Source organism: Ictalurus punctatus, chromosome 7, assembly GCF_001660625.3.
Source record: "Ictalurus punctatus breed USDA103 chromosome 7, Coco_2.0, whole genome shotgun sequence".
NCBI classification, from domain to species: Eukaryota; Metazoa; Chordata; class Actinopteri; order Siluriformes; family Ictaluridae; genus Ictalurus; species Ictalurus punctatus.
In genome coordinates, this window is record NC_030422.2 from 2,702,772 (window position 1) to 2,718,292 (window position 15,521).

The 15,521-nt window shown below is 38.9% G+C and overlaps 1 protein-coding gene across 1 annotated transcript; it reads left to right on the plus strand.

The window, feature by feature from the left end:
- The first annotated feature begins 263 nt into the window (after window positions 1–263).
- Window positions 264–14,161, plus strand: kiss1ra (KISS1 receptor a). Its single transcript, XM_017471257.3, has 5 exons — window positions 264–492; window positions 2,891–3,015; window positions 11,508–11,643; window positions 12,512–12,753; window positions 12,996–14,161. Exons 1-5 carry the CDS (start codon window positions 264–266, stop codon window positions 13,368–13,370), a joined length of 1,107 nt encoding a protein of 368 aa, XP_017326746.1. The 3' UTR covers window positions 13,371–14,161.
- The last annotated feature ends 1,360 nt before the right edge of the window (window positions 14,162–15,521 follow it).

Here is a 15,521-nt window from a genome sequence, read left to right on the forward strand (position 1 = left end):
CCCATGCTGTTGCTAGGAGACCCCTAGCTCTCTTTTCTCCAACCCTGCTGATGCCCACGTGTATCCAGGCTCAGTATAAATCGGGCACAAACTTGCCTCAGAGTGGACGCAGCTCAGAAATCTCCTTTCTTTTCCACAAAGAAGACACTCACAGCCCGTTCAGAGAAGTTTGCTTTTTTTTTTCCAGATAAGCCATTTTGCCCACTCTGCTGCTGTACGTCCTAAGGGAAGAATATAGCAAAATAAAAACTTTAGGAGCCATCATGGTCTCCAGCGAGGTGTGGAACTCTTCAGAGATGCTGCTGAATGATTCCGCGAGGAACTTGTCCTTGGACGAGGTGGAGGAAGGCGAGCACCCTTTCCTGACAGATGCCTGGCTGGTGCCACTTTTCTTCTCGCTCATCATGTTGGTGGGACTCGTAGGGAACTCTCTGGTCATCTATGTAATCTCAAAGCACAGGCAGATGAGGACGGCTACCAACTTCTACATTGGTGAGTTTCAGTTTTCTGCAGTGTGGGGAAAAAAAATTTTGCACAACAGATCACCACATCAACTGGCAGTTTGTAAAACATTGACATCAGTTCTGGGTTTTTTTTCTCTCCTGTAAAGACCTTTTTTTTTCTCTTCCCATGCACAGGACATGACAATGAAGGACTCCTTTATTTGCAGTTTTTCAGTGTCAGCTCCTGTGTCCACTCAATGTAAAACCTCAAACCTCATTTAAAACTAAATTAAACTCTGCCCTTTGCTGCCACTATGCCAGTTTAATTGACTTTTAATCATTTCCCATCTGATAAAATTTGTAATGAATTCATTACATCAATGCACTAATATAGTAACTGCAGGACTATCAGACTTCCACAAAAACAAAATGTGCTCACTTTGCAGAAATCCAACATACTGTAGATTTATTCACTATTGTAGACATTATTGTAGACACTATTGAGGCACACAGATGCTGTACTAATAACGTTATAAAATGTGATTTAGCACGTTTATCAAGTGGGGACATTGCATGTTTAGTGTTGTACATACAATGTTCAGTGGTGGTTAAGGCTCTGGGTTACTGATCGGAAGGTCGGGGGTTCAAGCCCTAGCACTGCCAAGCTGCCACTGTTGGGCCCTTGAGCAAGGCCCTTAACCCTCTCTGCTCCAGGGGGCGCTGTATCATGGCTGAGCAAAAAAAGCACTTTCATAGTTTGGCCGAATAAGTGAAAAGGCCGAATAAATTTGTCCGAACAATGACGCGACAAAATAGCCCAGCAACCAGAGTGAGACGTGCAAATGTCATGACCTCAATGAGGGGGCGCGCGCATGCACGAGCTACGTGCACTTCGGATGTTTACTGTGGACGTGCGTTTGTTTTGTTTCTGTTCCGGTGTATTCTGTCACGTCGCGAGACGTAAGGGAGTAGAGTACGGAAGCAGGTAAAGACGTATTTATTTAAGGGCAGGCAGACAAATGCAAATCGTAATCCAAAAAACGTAGTCAAGACAGGCAAAGGGTCGGGCGATCGGCAAACAGGCATAAACGGGGCAAAGCAGGAATGAAAGTCGCGGTCACAACACAAAACAAGAAACATGAGCTAGTACTATGGACTGGGAGTGGAAAAACCAATGGGGACTAAATGAACTAATCTATAGTTTAAACTAACTACATCTATCATGGACCATAACATTAACAACGTATCTAACTATACTATATCTACTATAATACTCCGCGAGGTGTACAGGGACGCGAGCGGTATATATCCCCAATATAATCAGCCCTATAGAACCCAATAGAACCATTTTCTGCACTCGTCAGTGCACTTTTTAATGCACGTTTTAGTTGTAGGCTACAGAGTGTTCCATTCTTTCAGCAGTCCGTTATAGGCCTAACATCGGCTATTCAAGGGGCTCAAAGATGACCACATCAAAATATTTTTATTTTACTCTTTTATTTATTTAAAGTTATATTGTGCCTCGTTGGTAGCCTATGCCTGCTGGAATGAAAAAAATGTTCAGTGTTAAATATTTTTAAATTCTAGTTTTTGTAATTGATTTTTTTCTTTGAAAAGCAAGACAAAATAGTAAAAAGCACATTTTGACTATTTAATTTATGCAGTGGTGAAAAAAATGGAAATATAAATGGAAAAAACGTGTTCGGCATTCGGCCTTCGGCTTTCGGCCAGGTTTTTCATTATATTCAGTTTCGGCTTCAGCCAAGAATTTTCATTTCGGTGCATCCCTATATTAAACATTTGTAGACAAAAATATAATCGTGCCGACATATTTGTTTCTTTCATTAGAAAACTAACATTTTATTTCCAAAAAAATATATTTTTTAAACAGACGACTCTGAGAGAAATATTTTCCGAAAAGCAGTCAATAAGAGACCGGCGATGGTGAGAACTCCTTTAATATTGTTTAAAAATCATCTTAGGGAAATTCCTCAAGAAATCGGTCGAGAAAATGCCAACAATACATTTCTGGAAATTCTCGGCAAAAAGGGCGTCGACTTTGAAGATGATAAAATACTAACTTATTTTGAATTATTTTGTATTTTTTATCGCAACATAATTCCCACAGTTCCATTTATGTTACTCCAGTTTTGATAACGTTATTATTATTTTAAAATGTGGAATAAAGAAAGAAAGAAAGAAAGAAAGAATGAGTGTGTCTAAACTTTTGACTGGTAGTGTGTGTGTGTATACACACACACACACACATGCACACATTATATTTTATTATATATTCTGTAGCACAGAGCCCATGCAAAAACAACAAGAGAAAAATAAATCACTGTCTACTTTTATAGTTTATGGTTCCTTTTGTTTGTATGTTTTATTTATTTATTTATTTTCATGCTGCCTTGCCTGGCCACTCTCTGTTTTTCTTTCTTCTGCAGCTAACCTGGCTGCCACAGACATCATCTTCCTAGTGTGTTGTGTGCCATTCACTGCTACCCTCTACCCTCTCCCTGGCTGGATCTTCGGTGACTTCATGTGCAGATTTGTTGCTTTTCTTCAGCAGGTATGCACGCACCCTGGTCTCACCAGGCAAATAATCATTGAAGTTACCAGGAAATTGAAAAAAAAAATTAGGTTAGTCATTTATTGAAATAATACAGAAGCAATCTTTCCCCCAGAAACCTACTGAACCACAGGAACATTATGTTGAGTATTTGAGGCAAACAGACTACTTAAGGCACGATTTGAGCCCTCTGCTACCACCACTCTGAAACTGCCTTCCTTTCTTCCATTTTTATTTTCATCTGATGAGCTTTCATATTTTAAATCAAAATATGTATTCCCGGAAAAAAATATATATATACATATATATATATATATATATATATATATATATATATATATATATATATATATATATATATATATATATATATATATATATTTTTTTTTTTTTTTTTTTTTTTTGCCATGTCTGCTGAAGAACTCTACACTAGTAACTGTTTCGAACTAGGAAGTGGAATTTATACGCTGAGCGAAACTGCATCTTAGTGCGGTTATACTAAATATAAACACTCTTGGAACTCCGCTCAACCAATCAAATTACTGGACCAGGAACTAACTGTTGTACTGTATATAAGAAGATATAGTAAGACTTGGAGATCAGCACACAATCCTTAGCAACTCTAAATTAGTGTCTGAAGGGTGGGACGTTCGTTATGTGTTTTCCGGAGGATTTGGGGGATTGTGATTCACCCGCCTTTGTATAGATATCCGGCAAAGTGAGTCACTTCTTAGTCACAGCCGAACAGGATGGTGCTTTCAGGGATCAGCAGCTTTAAATTCATAAAATGGATTTGTCAGGCCATAAGAAAACCCAAGGTAAAGATACTGATAAGATTACGGGTGCCTGTAATAAGAAAACTTTTTAAGTTTCCCCCGTAATTTTTATCACTGAACAATTTATATTAAAAACTATAAAAGTATTATGTGCTGTATTGGACTACACGTACTTGTTTATGCTCAAAACAATATGCGGAGGACTTTCCCTGTGCTGACCTGTACGATATCTCCCATCTACAGTTACAGTTGCTCTGCTGTGCTCTAATTTTGCAGTGAATGGTGTAAAACCTTGAACACAATAAAAACAGTATAACACAATCACGAGAAATGCTGCTGAGTCATTTCCATTGTGATTTTGATCATCTCTAATAAGCAGCCCTTAGCAGTTTCACAGAAATGCACAATTTATTGAATGAAGAATGGCTGAATAAATAATAGACTCCCCCATACAGCAAATCCTTCCCAACTGTCGGGGGACTGAATTAACACATTCAAACAAAGCTAATTACAAGGTATTTAGAGATGGTGGGCATTGATTTTACCCAGTCCATGGGGTTAGAGTGACGCTCTCATCCTATTTAATACGCTCAGTAATCAGTCTTCCACACACTCATGTTTTTCATTTCACCTGCAAAACTCTGCATAATTTTGTATAATAAGCCCCAGCTCGAGAACTGTAGCTCATGATGGTCATTGACGCATCAAGATCTATACGCTCCTGTAAACTTCTTGAAAGGTGATCTGAAGATTGAGTCGCTGCCATGCAAATAGTACAACATAATGAGCATAATAAGGAATGCTCAGCAAGTTCATGGGACACTGCAAGGTCAGCCAATCGGTTAGCAAATCCCAGGTTCAACCACAAGGCCACTCTGGAAGAGTAACCGTTCCACTAATATATGCAAAGCTAGCTAACCCCAAGGCATCCCCCCAAAGCATGCCCCATTTTCAACCAGCCCAAAAGAACCTATGTCACACCCCTCTTTATCTCCCTCCACTAGCTTCCTGTAGCCACCCGCATCAAATTCAAGGCCTCGATGCTCACGTACAAGACCTTGTCTGGAACCTCAACACTCTCCTTGAGGTTTACGTTCCCTCACACAACCTGTGATCGAATAATGACTGACGCCTGGCGGTGCCTACTCTGTGAGGCACAAGGTCACTTTCCAGAACTTTCAAACTGACTATCTCTCAGTGGTGGAATGAACTTCCAATCTCAATCCGGACCGCAGAATCTCTCACTATCTTCAAAAAAACAGGCTAAGGCCTGTTCACACCAGGATGTTTTTTCAGCGATAAATGGTCTGTATCTAAATCAATGGCTGTCAACAGGAGTGTTCACACCCACGCATAAAACGCGCTAAGTCGTCAAATATTTTTAACGTCTATTTTAACGGGTTCTATTTTCTTTTTTTAATGCACCCTGTTTAAAACTGGCCAACCAATTAGATTCATGCTGTTGTTCATGTGCCCGGAGCCTCTGAAGTTACATAAAAACCACAACTTGTTGGCGCTCAAGCACAAAATGATCTTGCTGAGCACACGTCGATACCTGAAGAAGAAGACAATACTATACTAAATAGCATTGTTTGTTTTTTTGTTTCTTCCCTAAAAATGTTACACATCTCTGCTCAACAATAATCCGCTGACTGATAGTCCATTGTATTTATTTTGCACCTGGCATATAGGCAGTGTGTAGAAAGACAAATTTTCAATTGGACATCCAGGATGAGGTGATAAGGGAAGCTCTTAAGGGACAGTTCAAGGTTGGGATCCCACTCTTGGGGGTGGGTGGTGGATAAAGGTGCCTTGCTCCCTTCTGAAAGACTGTGACATGTTGATGACCCCCCAGAAAGCCACCATCCATGGTGCTGTGATGTTAGAAGGTTAGTATTCTACAAACCAGGTAGTTCCTTGGAGCCAGATGATACCATGCACAACATTTGTTTCCACCCAAAGGCATGCCAGGTCCAAATATACGGTCACAGTTTTGATGAGCAATGAGCAATTCAATCCAAGGAGCCAAACCCACAGGCATAGATAACCAGGCCTATGGAGCAAACTATTTCCATCCATTTGGGACAAAATATCTATTTGGGGAGTGTTGTGTTAGCGACGCTGGATAGACCTTCCCTCAATTCCACCAGGTTTATTTATTCTTCTCTCACACTGGGACTCCTGTGCTTCTATGGTACAAATGAACAAGCTGTCCATGGTAACTATGTCATTGTTGTGAGAAAAGCCTCGCCTCTGCTGCAAGTTAAAGCTTGTGCCCCTCTGGTTAAGACGACAATGCGTCTCTCTGTGGTATTCAGGGTTTAGAACTAGACTAATTCCAACAAGCCCAACAGGACTTTTGTTGCCCCTGCAGATAACAGTACTAACACCTTCAGCAGGAGTTGGTACCATACATAGAGACCAGTGGTGTAGTCGGGGCCATACACACGTATACGCTGTATCTTTACTTTTTCTACCCAGGACTGTTTGCATACAATGACTTCTAAGGATTAATATTAGCATATCCTCACTGTATACCTGCTTGTTTTGCTGCTCCAGAAGTCCCTAATCTACCCTTTCGTTACCTGAGGTGCCAGGGATCAGGTGGTAGAGCGGGTCGTCCACTAATCGTAGGGTTAGCGGTTCGATTCCTGGCCTACGTGAATGCACATACTGAAGTGATCTTGGGCAAGACACTGAACCCCAAGTTGCTCCTGATGGCAAGTTCGCACCTAGCATGGCAGCTCTGCTACCATTGGTGTGTGTGTGAATGGGTGAATGAGAACCAGGGTAAAGTGCTTTGTAGAACTGCTAAGGGTAAAAAAAAAAAGTGCTATATAAGTGCAGACCATGTTCTTTGTTGTAATTGTAATTTTAATTTGAATTCTACTCTTCCCTGTCCCTAACGACTACAGTCAACCGCAGTCACTGACTGAAAACATTGTCACTCTGAAGCAGTCAGGTAAAATCAATAAAAGTGCTTGAAATGGGCTTGAAGTGTATTCAGTGCTCACCGGTACATAGTACCAGGAATTATTCTACTCTCTTCTATACCTACTTGACAGAGTTGACGCTGAACTTGTGGATTCACTCTTTCTGAGACCTCCTGTAATTTGATTGGCAAGTCTGACGGATATTGGGGTGGCAGGGTGAATAGCATTCTCAATAAGTCTGGCTGCATGTTGAGCTTTTTTAATCTTTATGCCTCTGGTCATCATGGCAACAGGGCCACCTGTTTACATCTCAAGAACACCCGTGGTGGTTCAGAGAGCCTGAGGGGGAGGACTTTTCATGCTTCATTGCAAGCAATCTGTCCTGAGTTACAGAACAGTTCATAGCTAATTTCAGCATGCACAGGAGTTCTATGTTGTAGCAAACTAACAAGGGAACCCAATTTAAGCTAGTAGCCATAGGGTTCATTAAGCTTTCCAGGTGATTCAGACAACCCCTGGTGGTTAGAAAAGGTGAAAACTCCATTCTCACACTTCAGAATGAGATCACACACACACACACACACACACACACACACACACACACACAGCCAGCCCTTTGTTTAATCTCTAACCTAATCGCTAAAAATTCTGGCTTCCTGTATGAGGACAATATGTCCCTTACATTTCTGGAGCTTCCCATTGATATACTTGCCATTTTAATAGGAACATCTGTACCCCTGCACATTCATGCAATTAATTAGTCTTCACTTCAAATATCAGAAAGGGGAAAAATGTGATTACAGTGACTTTGACCTTGGGATGGTGCCAGACGAGCTGGTTTGAGTATCTCCTGGGAGTTTCACGCATGATATTATGAGTTGTATTGTGGCTTGTTGGATAAATGAGCAGGTGAGTAGTCTTCCTTATATTAATGACCATCAAATGATAAGTGCATTTTATTTTTCAAAGCTTGTTGTCTCTGGTCTGCTAACCCACTGGCCTCACTTTTTTCTCCAAAAGACAACATTACACTACCTTTGGAAGGACATGCATTTTTATCATCATCCTCTGTTGATGTCAATCCAGTAATTTTGGAGCTGGCACTGTACTCTGTGTGTGAGTCAGTTTATCCAGGCCCACCTCAGATATTCTCTATCATGGTATCACAGTATAGGATTTGTGGTGCAGAATAGATTGACCAAGTTAAAACTGGCTGAGTAGGCAGCCTTGTAGCATTGTTGATAGCACTGCCTTCATTCTCTACAAATACACTATCGCTCCATTTTGAGCTATATTTGGTAAAGATCAAGCATTATTCATATTTTTATGGGCAGTATACTGTACATTTGGATGTCTTTCAAGCCCCAGAAGAAAGAACATGTTGAGATAAAGTAGCAAAGACACGTCTCTTTTTTAGTAGCATGAGTTTAAATGGCATTAGGCACCTACATATGCTTAATTTAGGCCTACAGACATTGGCAGTTGGATCACTGAGTCATCTGAATCGAAGAATCCATCTTGAATTTTCCAGTCAATTAATTCTTGGACATGTTTTTGTCTCCTCTGTGAAAGACGACATAATTACTGAAATAACTTATCTTTGTCTGTCTGAGGAAAATGTTCCAATAAGAACATTATTAATAAAGCACCATTTGATATCTTAATGGACATGATAAGTTTAGTGAATTCATTAGATCAGATTATTCATTTGCCTTGTACACTGTACATGAGTGCATAGAAAATTTACTTGATTTAACCAATGAAGCAATAGCATCTCCAAGAAATATACAACCATTACCAGCAATTAAAATAAATGGTAAAACGAAACAAAAAGATGGAATATGCTGCTTTTGATTGCACATATTGTACATTTTGGGCATTAGTAGTGCATAGGTATGATCACAAAAGGATCAGACTTGTTCTTTAACCTGGTAGGCTATATCTAGCAGATATCAGTTTAACAAAAACTCTGTGGGCAAGGCGAGTCAGGTCACTCTTGATGGAGTGAGATACATTCCTGCCACAGTCGGTTTAAATTGCATCTGCTGTTGGTAAGAACAGAGCCAGTCATGCGTTGTGCCTTATTTCAAATCTGTCTGTAGAGCTAATTTCTCTTGTGCTAGACAGTGCTGTTAGGGTACTCTCAATCGTACTGCAGTAAAAGCTCTTAATATCGGCTTCAACGTCTTCCCTAACGCCTTTCTGGTGTTTTCAGCAATATATTATGTCCAGTTAAGTTTCCCAGTGATATGCAGTTCCATAAATTTGAAACTATCCACTCTATCCACTATTTCCCCATTAATACAAACCAGAGTATGGACCGAGAGTATCTAAGATCATCTATTTGGTTTTGGAGGTATCGAGCATATGGTTGTTGCTGAAGTTGTTGTTGTTGTAATTGTTACAGCACAGTCCCAGGTGACCAATCTTCTGTCACTATGGAACGTCATCATTATTATTGACAAGACTAATGATGTGGGATTGTCAGCTAATTTTATGATGTAGTTATCATCATGCCTGGCTACACAGTCATAACTGAAATGTGCATACAACCTGTGTCTTAGCAGCACCGTAGAGCTCAGGTATTCAGTAAGTGGTATAGAAGTTTTATCAACGGTTTTCACCACCTGTGATCTAGCATGCCAAAATCCAGTTGCAGATGGAATTGGATTGATTCAGCACCCTGAGATTAGAGATCAGGGACTGTGTTAAATGCTGAACTACTGTATAATCAGTAAACAACATCTGCACATAAGTGTTTAGTCTATCCAGGTGCTAGAGGGCAATGTGAAGGGCAGGGTAATGGCATTGGGCAGCGATCTATTTTCCTGGTAAACAAACTGTTGGGGGACTACAGAATCATGAATTATACTATAGTCAGTACGTCAGTACAAGTTCTTACAGACATCTAATACCCACTGAAGTGAGTGCTATTGGACAGTAGTCATTTATGTAACGTCACTGAATGTTATTTTAGTTTTTTGGGGAACTGGGATGATGGTAATGTTCTTGAAACGTTGCGGAATGATACTTGTGCCTCGAGATTTCTCGAGGCATACTTACATACTTACATTTTCAACACCCTTGGTTGTAATCTACTGGGTCCTGCAGCTTTGTATGCATTTACCCTCTGCAGTTTCCTACACACCTCTTGCTCAGTTACTAGATATGAATTCATCTGGCTTACTTGGGATTTTCGTCAAAATTTCCTTATTTTATTGTAAAATACAGTGGGGCGAAATAAGTATTGGACGTGTCAACATTTTTATCGGTAAATATATTTCCAATTAGGTTATTAAAAATTTTCACCAGACATCAGAATTAAATCAAGAAATCCGGAAATATAAAGAATTCACCTTTGTGACTCCTTGGTAACGAAAAGCCTTTTTATAGACCATCAATTTACTAACCCAGCTGATATTAATTTGCACAGATAGGGGGTGTAATTACTTACGGATTTCAGCTGGTTCCTTGCCTTACCTTGCCTTGGAGAACTGCTTTTTCTTAGTGTGTTCAATACTGTTCAAGGCCCCCCGTGTCATTCCACTTTATTACACACAACTTTATGTTGTGAATTCTTTATATTTTCAGATGTCTTGAGTTAATACTGATGTCTGGTGAAAATTTCATGTGAATAACCTCATTGGAAATATATTTACTGAAAACAAATGTTGACGTGTTCAATACTTATTTCCCCCACTGTATGTAAAGTTTGTCAGAAAGTTAGGCACGGGTTAGTAGTTATTGGGCCTGTGTCGTTAATTATGCTTAATAACCTTTTGACTATATAGGCCCTTTTGAGTAATATTACAGAGTTCTCTATACATAGATATTTTATACACATTTTCTCCCCCTGAGAGGAAATCCAATCTTTCTCTAGATCTGACCCAGAGTTCTATTAAACTGTGGCTTTTGGTTAGGAAAAATGTATGTGAATAGAGTGAATGACGCTGCCCTCCTAATCTCCCACACCAACACACATTAACAGGTTAGATTATTCAGTGTTGTTGTGTCCGTTTGGTTTTGCTGTGCACTTGAAGATAAGTGAATTTTTAAAAAAAATAATAATAACGACAAAACAAACAATGTTAGCCACTGCAGAGGCACTCACATTGTGCTCGTGTTCATCTCTATGAGAAAGTCTATTGTAGTTTAATGGCAGAAAAACATGATTAATTGTTGGGAAGATAAATAACAGCCTCCCCCATAGCCTGAAATCTTCTCTAGTGTAGCTGCTGTAGGAGGACTGAATTAACACATTCGACTAAAGCTAGTTAAAAGCAAGTTGGAGATGGTGGACATTGATCTTTCCCACACTGAGTATGAAGGGTTCATTCTATTCATGTCCTCTGTAGAACTGATAATTAGGCACAACTCATGTGTTGTGGCTCATTAAATCCATTAACACATAAAATGGCTGCTTGAAAGCTGTCTTTAAAACCAAAAATAAATACAGCGCATTCTTAATACTATTTGGGACTAATGGGTACTTTAATATGGCTAATACACAGCCCTAACAATGGAAGCAGTGGCTCCTCTGATCCAATTAAATATTTCCCGACCTCCATTCAGTCTGCTCACCCAAAAAGATGAATAACAAGACATGTTTTTGTCTACTCTGCAAAAGAAGGATGCATTATACTTGTTCCATGAGTCAGGCTTCTTTTTTGTCTGTCTGGAGAATAGACTGTCTCGCATCCTTGAAACTTCTGGAAATGTTCTCTATGTTACGGGTTTCATAATCATCCATGATGAAAGGGAGCACGGCTGTGGCTTTTTTCAGGTGACAGTCCAGGCTACCTGCATCACACTGACAGCAATGAGTGGGGATCGCTGCTACGTGACTGTTTACCCCTTGAAATCGCTCCGTCATCGCACGTCACGGGTTGCCATGATTGTAAGCGTCTGCATCTGGATTGGTATGTCATACAATATCATTATCGAGATCTCAGTCACGTCTTTATTAAAACATTGTTTCATTTATTTTCTCCAACGAATGCTAATTAATTACTATGTCATTTTAAGTCATTTGTCCGTATTCCGCATCACAGCCTAGAAATTCTTGATAAAGGTTGTCTATGTACAGTATTTATATATAATGTTTCTTTCACATCAATTGCATCATAATATCTCTTGTCTGATCGATATTTGGGTATTGTTTTACATTCGTGAACATTATTTACTACAATAATTAACATTAACAAATATTAAACTAATGAAGAAACCATATGTCATCGTAACAAATTAACAAAGTAGTTTAACAGTAGTGTATTAATTGACATTTGTTTGTCAACTAAATACACCTGCACTGATTGTTTATTCAGCCCATGACTACAAAAAAAATATATATTTAAAAAATCCAAATAAATTAGCAAAAATTAACTGAGAATATATTCCTAAATGTTGCTAACTTACTGTCTCCATTTGTGAAAATTCAAACTTTCTTCAGACTCAGTTCTGAATTTTGCTACTTACTGATTGCGAAGATGTTAATTATATATAATGAGATAATGAGATAGTGGGCTTAATGTTAACTCCTTGATTGTATGAATATTGGTTAATGTTGGTGTTCATTATATGCCTATTATTTGTCTAAAACCATTCATTAATACAAGTGGTAGTTACTTTATTACTTTGTTGTGTTACTGCTGAGTTTCATGGTTTGTTCATGTCAATTACTGTGCTAAATAATGGCATATTAATGTAAATTTAAAGGAATATTAATTACTGATATTTGTTTGCCTATACATAGTTTACTAACATATTTTTATGTCTTTTCTGATCCAGGCTCTTTCATTCTGTCCATCCCGATTTTAATGTATCAGAGGCTTGAGGATGGTTACTGGTATGGGCCAAGACAGTACTGTATGGAGCGCTTTCCCTCAAAGACACATGAAAGAGCCTTCATACTGTACCAGTTTATAGCTGTCTACCTGCTGCCTGTTCTAACTATCTCATTCTGCTATTCCTTCATGTTGAAGAGGGTGGGCCAGCCAACTGTGGAGCCTGTTGATAATAACCATCATCAGGTAGGAGCACTGGCCTTCCTTATTACTATTAATCCTTTTTTTTTTTTTAATATATGTATATTATAGTTCATGTCCCGAAACTCAAATAAAAAGGATATTGGATGTGGAGACCCTGGTATATAATACATAACTCTACTCCTCGAAGGGTCATCTCGTTTGATAGGCTGGCCTTTTCAGACAGCTAGCTAGTGATCTGTTCGTTTTAAGTGTGATGCCAAAAGACAAAGCTGATCTATTTTCAGGTGCATCTGCTCTCCGAGAGAACCATTTCCATCAGGAGTAAGGTTTCCAAAATGGTGGTAGTCATCGTGGTGCTCTTCACCATCTGCTGGGGTCCCATCCAGATCTTTGTCCTCTTTCAGTCTTTCTACCCTAACTTTAAGGTCAATTATGCCACATATAAGATCAAGACGTGGGCCAACTGCATGTCGTATGCCAACTCGTCCATCAACCCCATCGTGTATGGCTTCATGGGTGCCAGCTTCCGAAAATCCTTCCGGAAGACTTTCCCCTTCCTCTTCAGACATGCGGTGAGGGACAGCAGTGTAGCCTCCCGTACAGCGAACGCAGAAATTAAATTTGTCGCAACAGACGAGAGCAACGCAGAAAGGAAGTGAGCAGCGGGCATGGAAGAGAATAAGCAGCTTCATCTGCACACAGACAAATGCTTAATTGCTGCCACATCCTGCACCGAAACACACTGATCAATGTGGGAGTGAAATGATTTCTTCAGGGAGCTTCAGTATGCATAATAAGGAGATGATGTACAATGACATGGAAAAACACATTTGCTTTTCCATGTTAATTCCTTGATGCATACTTAACCATTGACAAATGTAACACATGACCATGCGAATTAGATGAAATGAGATTTAATCCCACATATAAGCTCACATAAACAGTGGATGTAAATCAGACAGGTCAACGTCTTTGCCAGATGATTGGAAGTTCTGCCAACTGTGAAATGCAGGAACTTGCCAGAGAGGATGTTAACTGAACGATCCATAGAGACTCATGACTCATTCATTGAATTGGATACATAGGTTGGTCCTGCACCTCCCTGTGTACACACACACACACACACGCACACACACACTGTTGCCTAGCATAACCCTGTACATTTTAACTTAATGGGTGTTTCTGATGTTCTCAGTTTACCTCCTGACTCAGCCGAGAGTGTTCTTATTCTGATAGCAAGTCTAAACACATCTCAGAGCATACTCTATTACTACCAATTACAGCTTGTGTTGGTAATGCTTTTAATCTGTACAGTTAGTAAGGCTGTTAAATTGTTTTGTTGATCGGTCAATGGTGTATAAATGTTCTCGTGAGACGAGGCTTCTCTGACCTTCTGGCTCAACAAGAAATACTTTATTTATTTTTTATTTTAAATAACATTGTGATCGTTCCAGATGCTTCTGATCAACTGAAGAGATTTTCCATCATCATGATATAATGTATTTCATATATATATATATATATATATATATATATATATATATATATATATATATATATATATTATATAACGCATGCAGTTAGATCATACAGGGACCGCTTTATGTAACCATTTTTTTTCAACCCCTCCAAAAAAATTCTTCGACAAAACATTGGTTTTAAAATATTATGCCTTCGTTACAATTAATATTTCTGTTCTGCCTAGAAGAGAACAGCGCTGAGGTTCTTTCCGTATTTTATTTTAACAACGTTGGAGACACTAGAGAGCTCTTTGTTAATCGTCGATGCAGCATTTTAAGCTCCTTTATATTCCTGGGTTTGTTCACGTAGACTTTGCTCTTTAATTCCAACACGACAGGTTTCCCACACTGTGCAAAATTTGGAGACTGAGAGAATTCATAGACTTTATCGATATCTATATTGATTTTTAGAAGTTTGTTTGGCTCGTGATGTTGTTGAAAGCGTTAAATACGGCCAACTATGCCAGCAGGTTTTGAGCTGAAATATCCTGAAATAGGTGCCATTAATGCTCACAAGAGCCCCTGAAGCACCTGCTCCAAAACAGCTCCAAAGCATCATTGAACAACTTGTACATTTTCCGATGATGCTTTTCCTTGTAGGCAGTCCTGTTTGTTCAGCAAACATGCTAAAGGTGCACATGACCAGAAAGTCTGATTTCCAGCTCATCGGATTATATCACACAATACCATTTCTATTTCTAGTGATGCTTGGTGAAGTTCAGATGTTGCATTTTGTGATACTCTAAGTCAGGGCTTCTTTATTGCAATGCTTTCCAACAGCTTGTTATGAAAATGGTTTTTAACAGTTTGTTTAAACATCTAGATCAACTGTGCAATTCTAAAGCTGTGATCTCTTGAGGCCTTTTTTCCCCCTCCTTTTCCATCCTGCTCACTGTGTCCAATTTCCATGTGAAATTTTTTGTATGACCCTAATTCTGCTTGATGCATCCATTTTAAAATGTGGGGGTGTTTTTTTTTTCTTCTTTTTTAATGTCAATTTGCGATTTCTGCAGGTCAACATCCAATTTGTTTGTATTTATTTAAAATATTCCTTTGTGGTGTTGAAATTTTGTATTAAAATTTGTGAGAGAAAATAGAATGATTTTAAAAAGCAGTTCTAATGTAATCATTTTGTATATGTGTATGTATATGTACCAGTGTTTTCTTTGTTCTTTGTGTCAGTACAATGTATTTGTAAATTAGAATATACAGGTGCATCTCAAAAAAATTGAATATCATGGAAAGGTTAGTTTTTTCATGCAATTGAACTCAAAAAGTGGAACTTTCATA

What these genes read in the sequence shown, in the direction of transcription:
- kiss1ra (XM_017471257.3), top strand. Translation starts at nt 264, where the DNA reads ATGGTCTCCAGCGAGGTGTGGAACTCTTCAGAGATGCTGCTGAATGAT. An exon ending in AAGCGTCTGCATCTGGATTG is followed by an intron (nt 11,644 to 12,511) that starts GTATGTCATACA and finishes TTTCTGATCCAG; the next exon opens with GCTCTTTCATTCTGTCCATC. An exon ending in TTGATAATAACCATCATCAG is followed by an intron (nt 12,754 to 12,995) that starts GTAGGAGCACTG and finishes ATCTATTTTCAG; the next exon opens with GTGCATCTGCTCTCCGAGAG.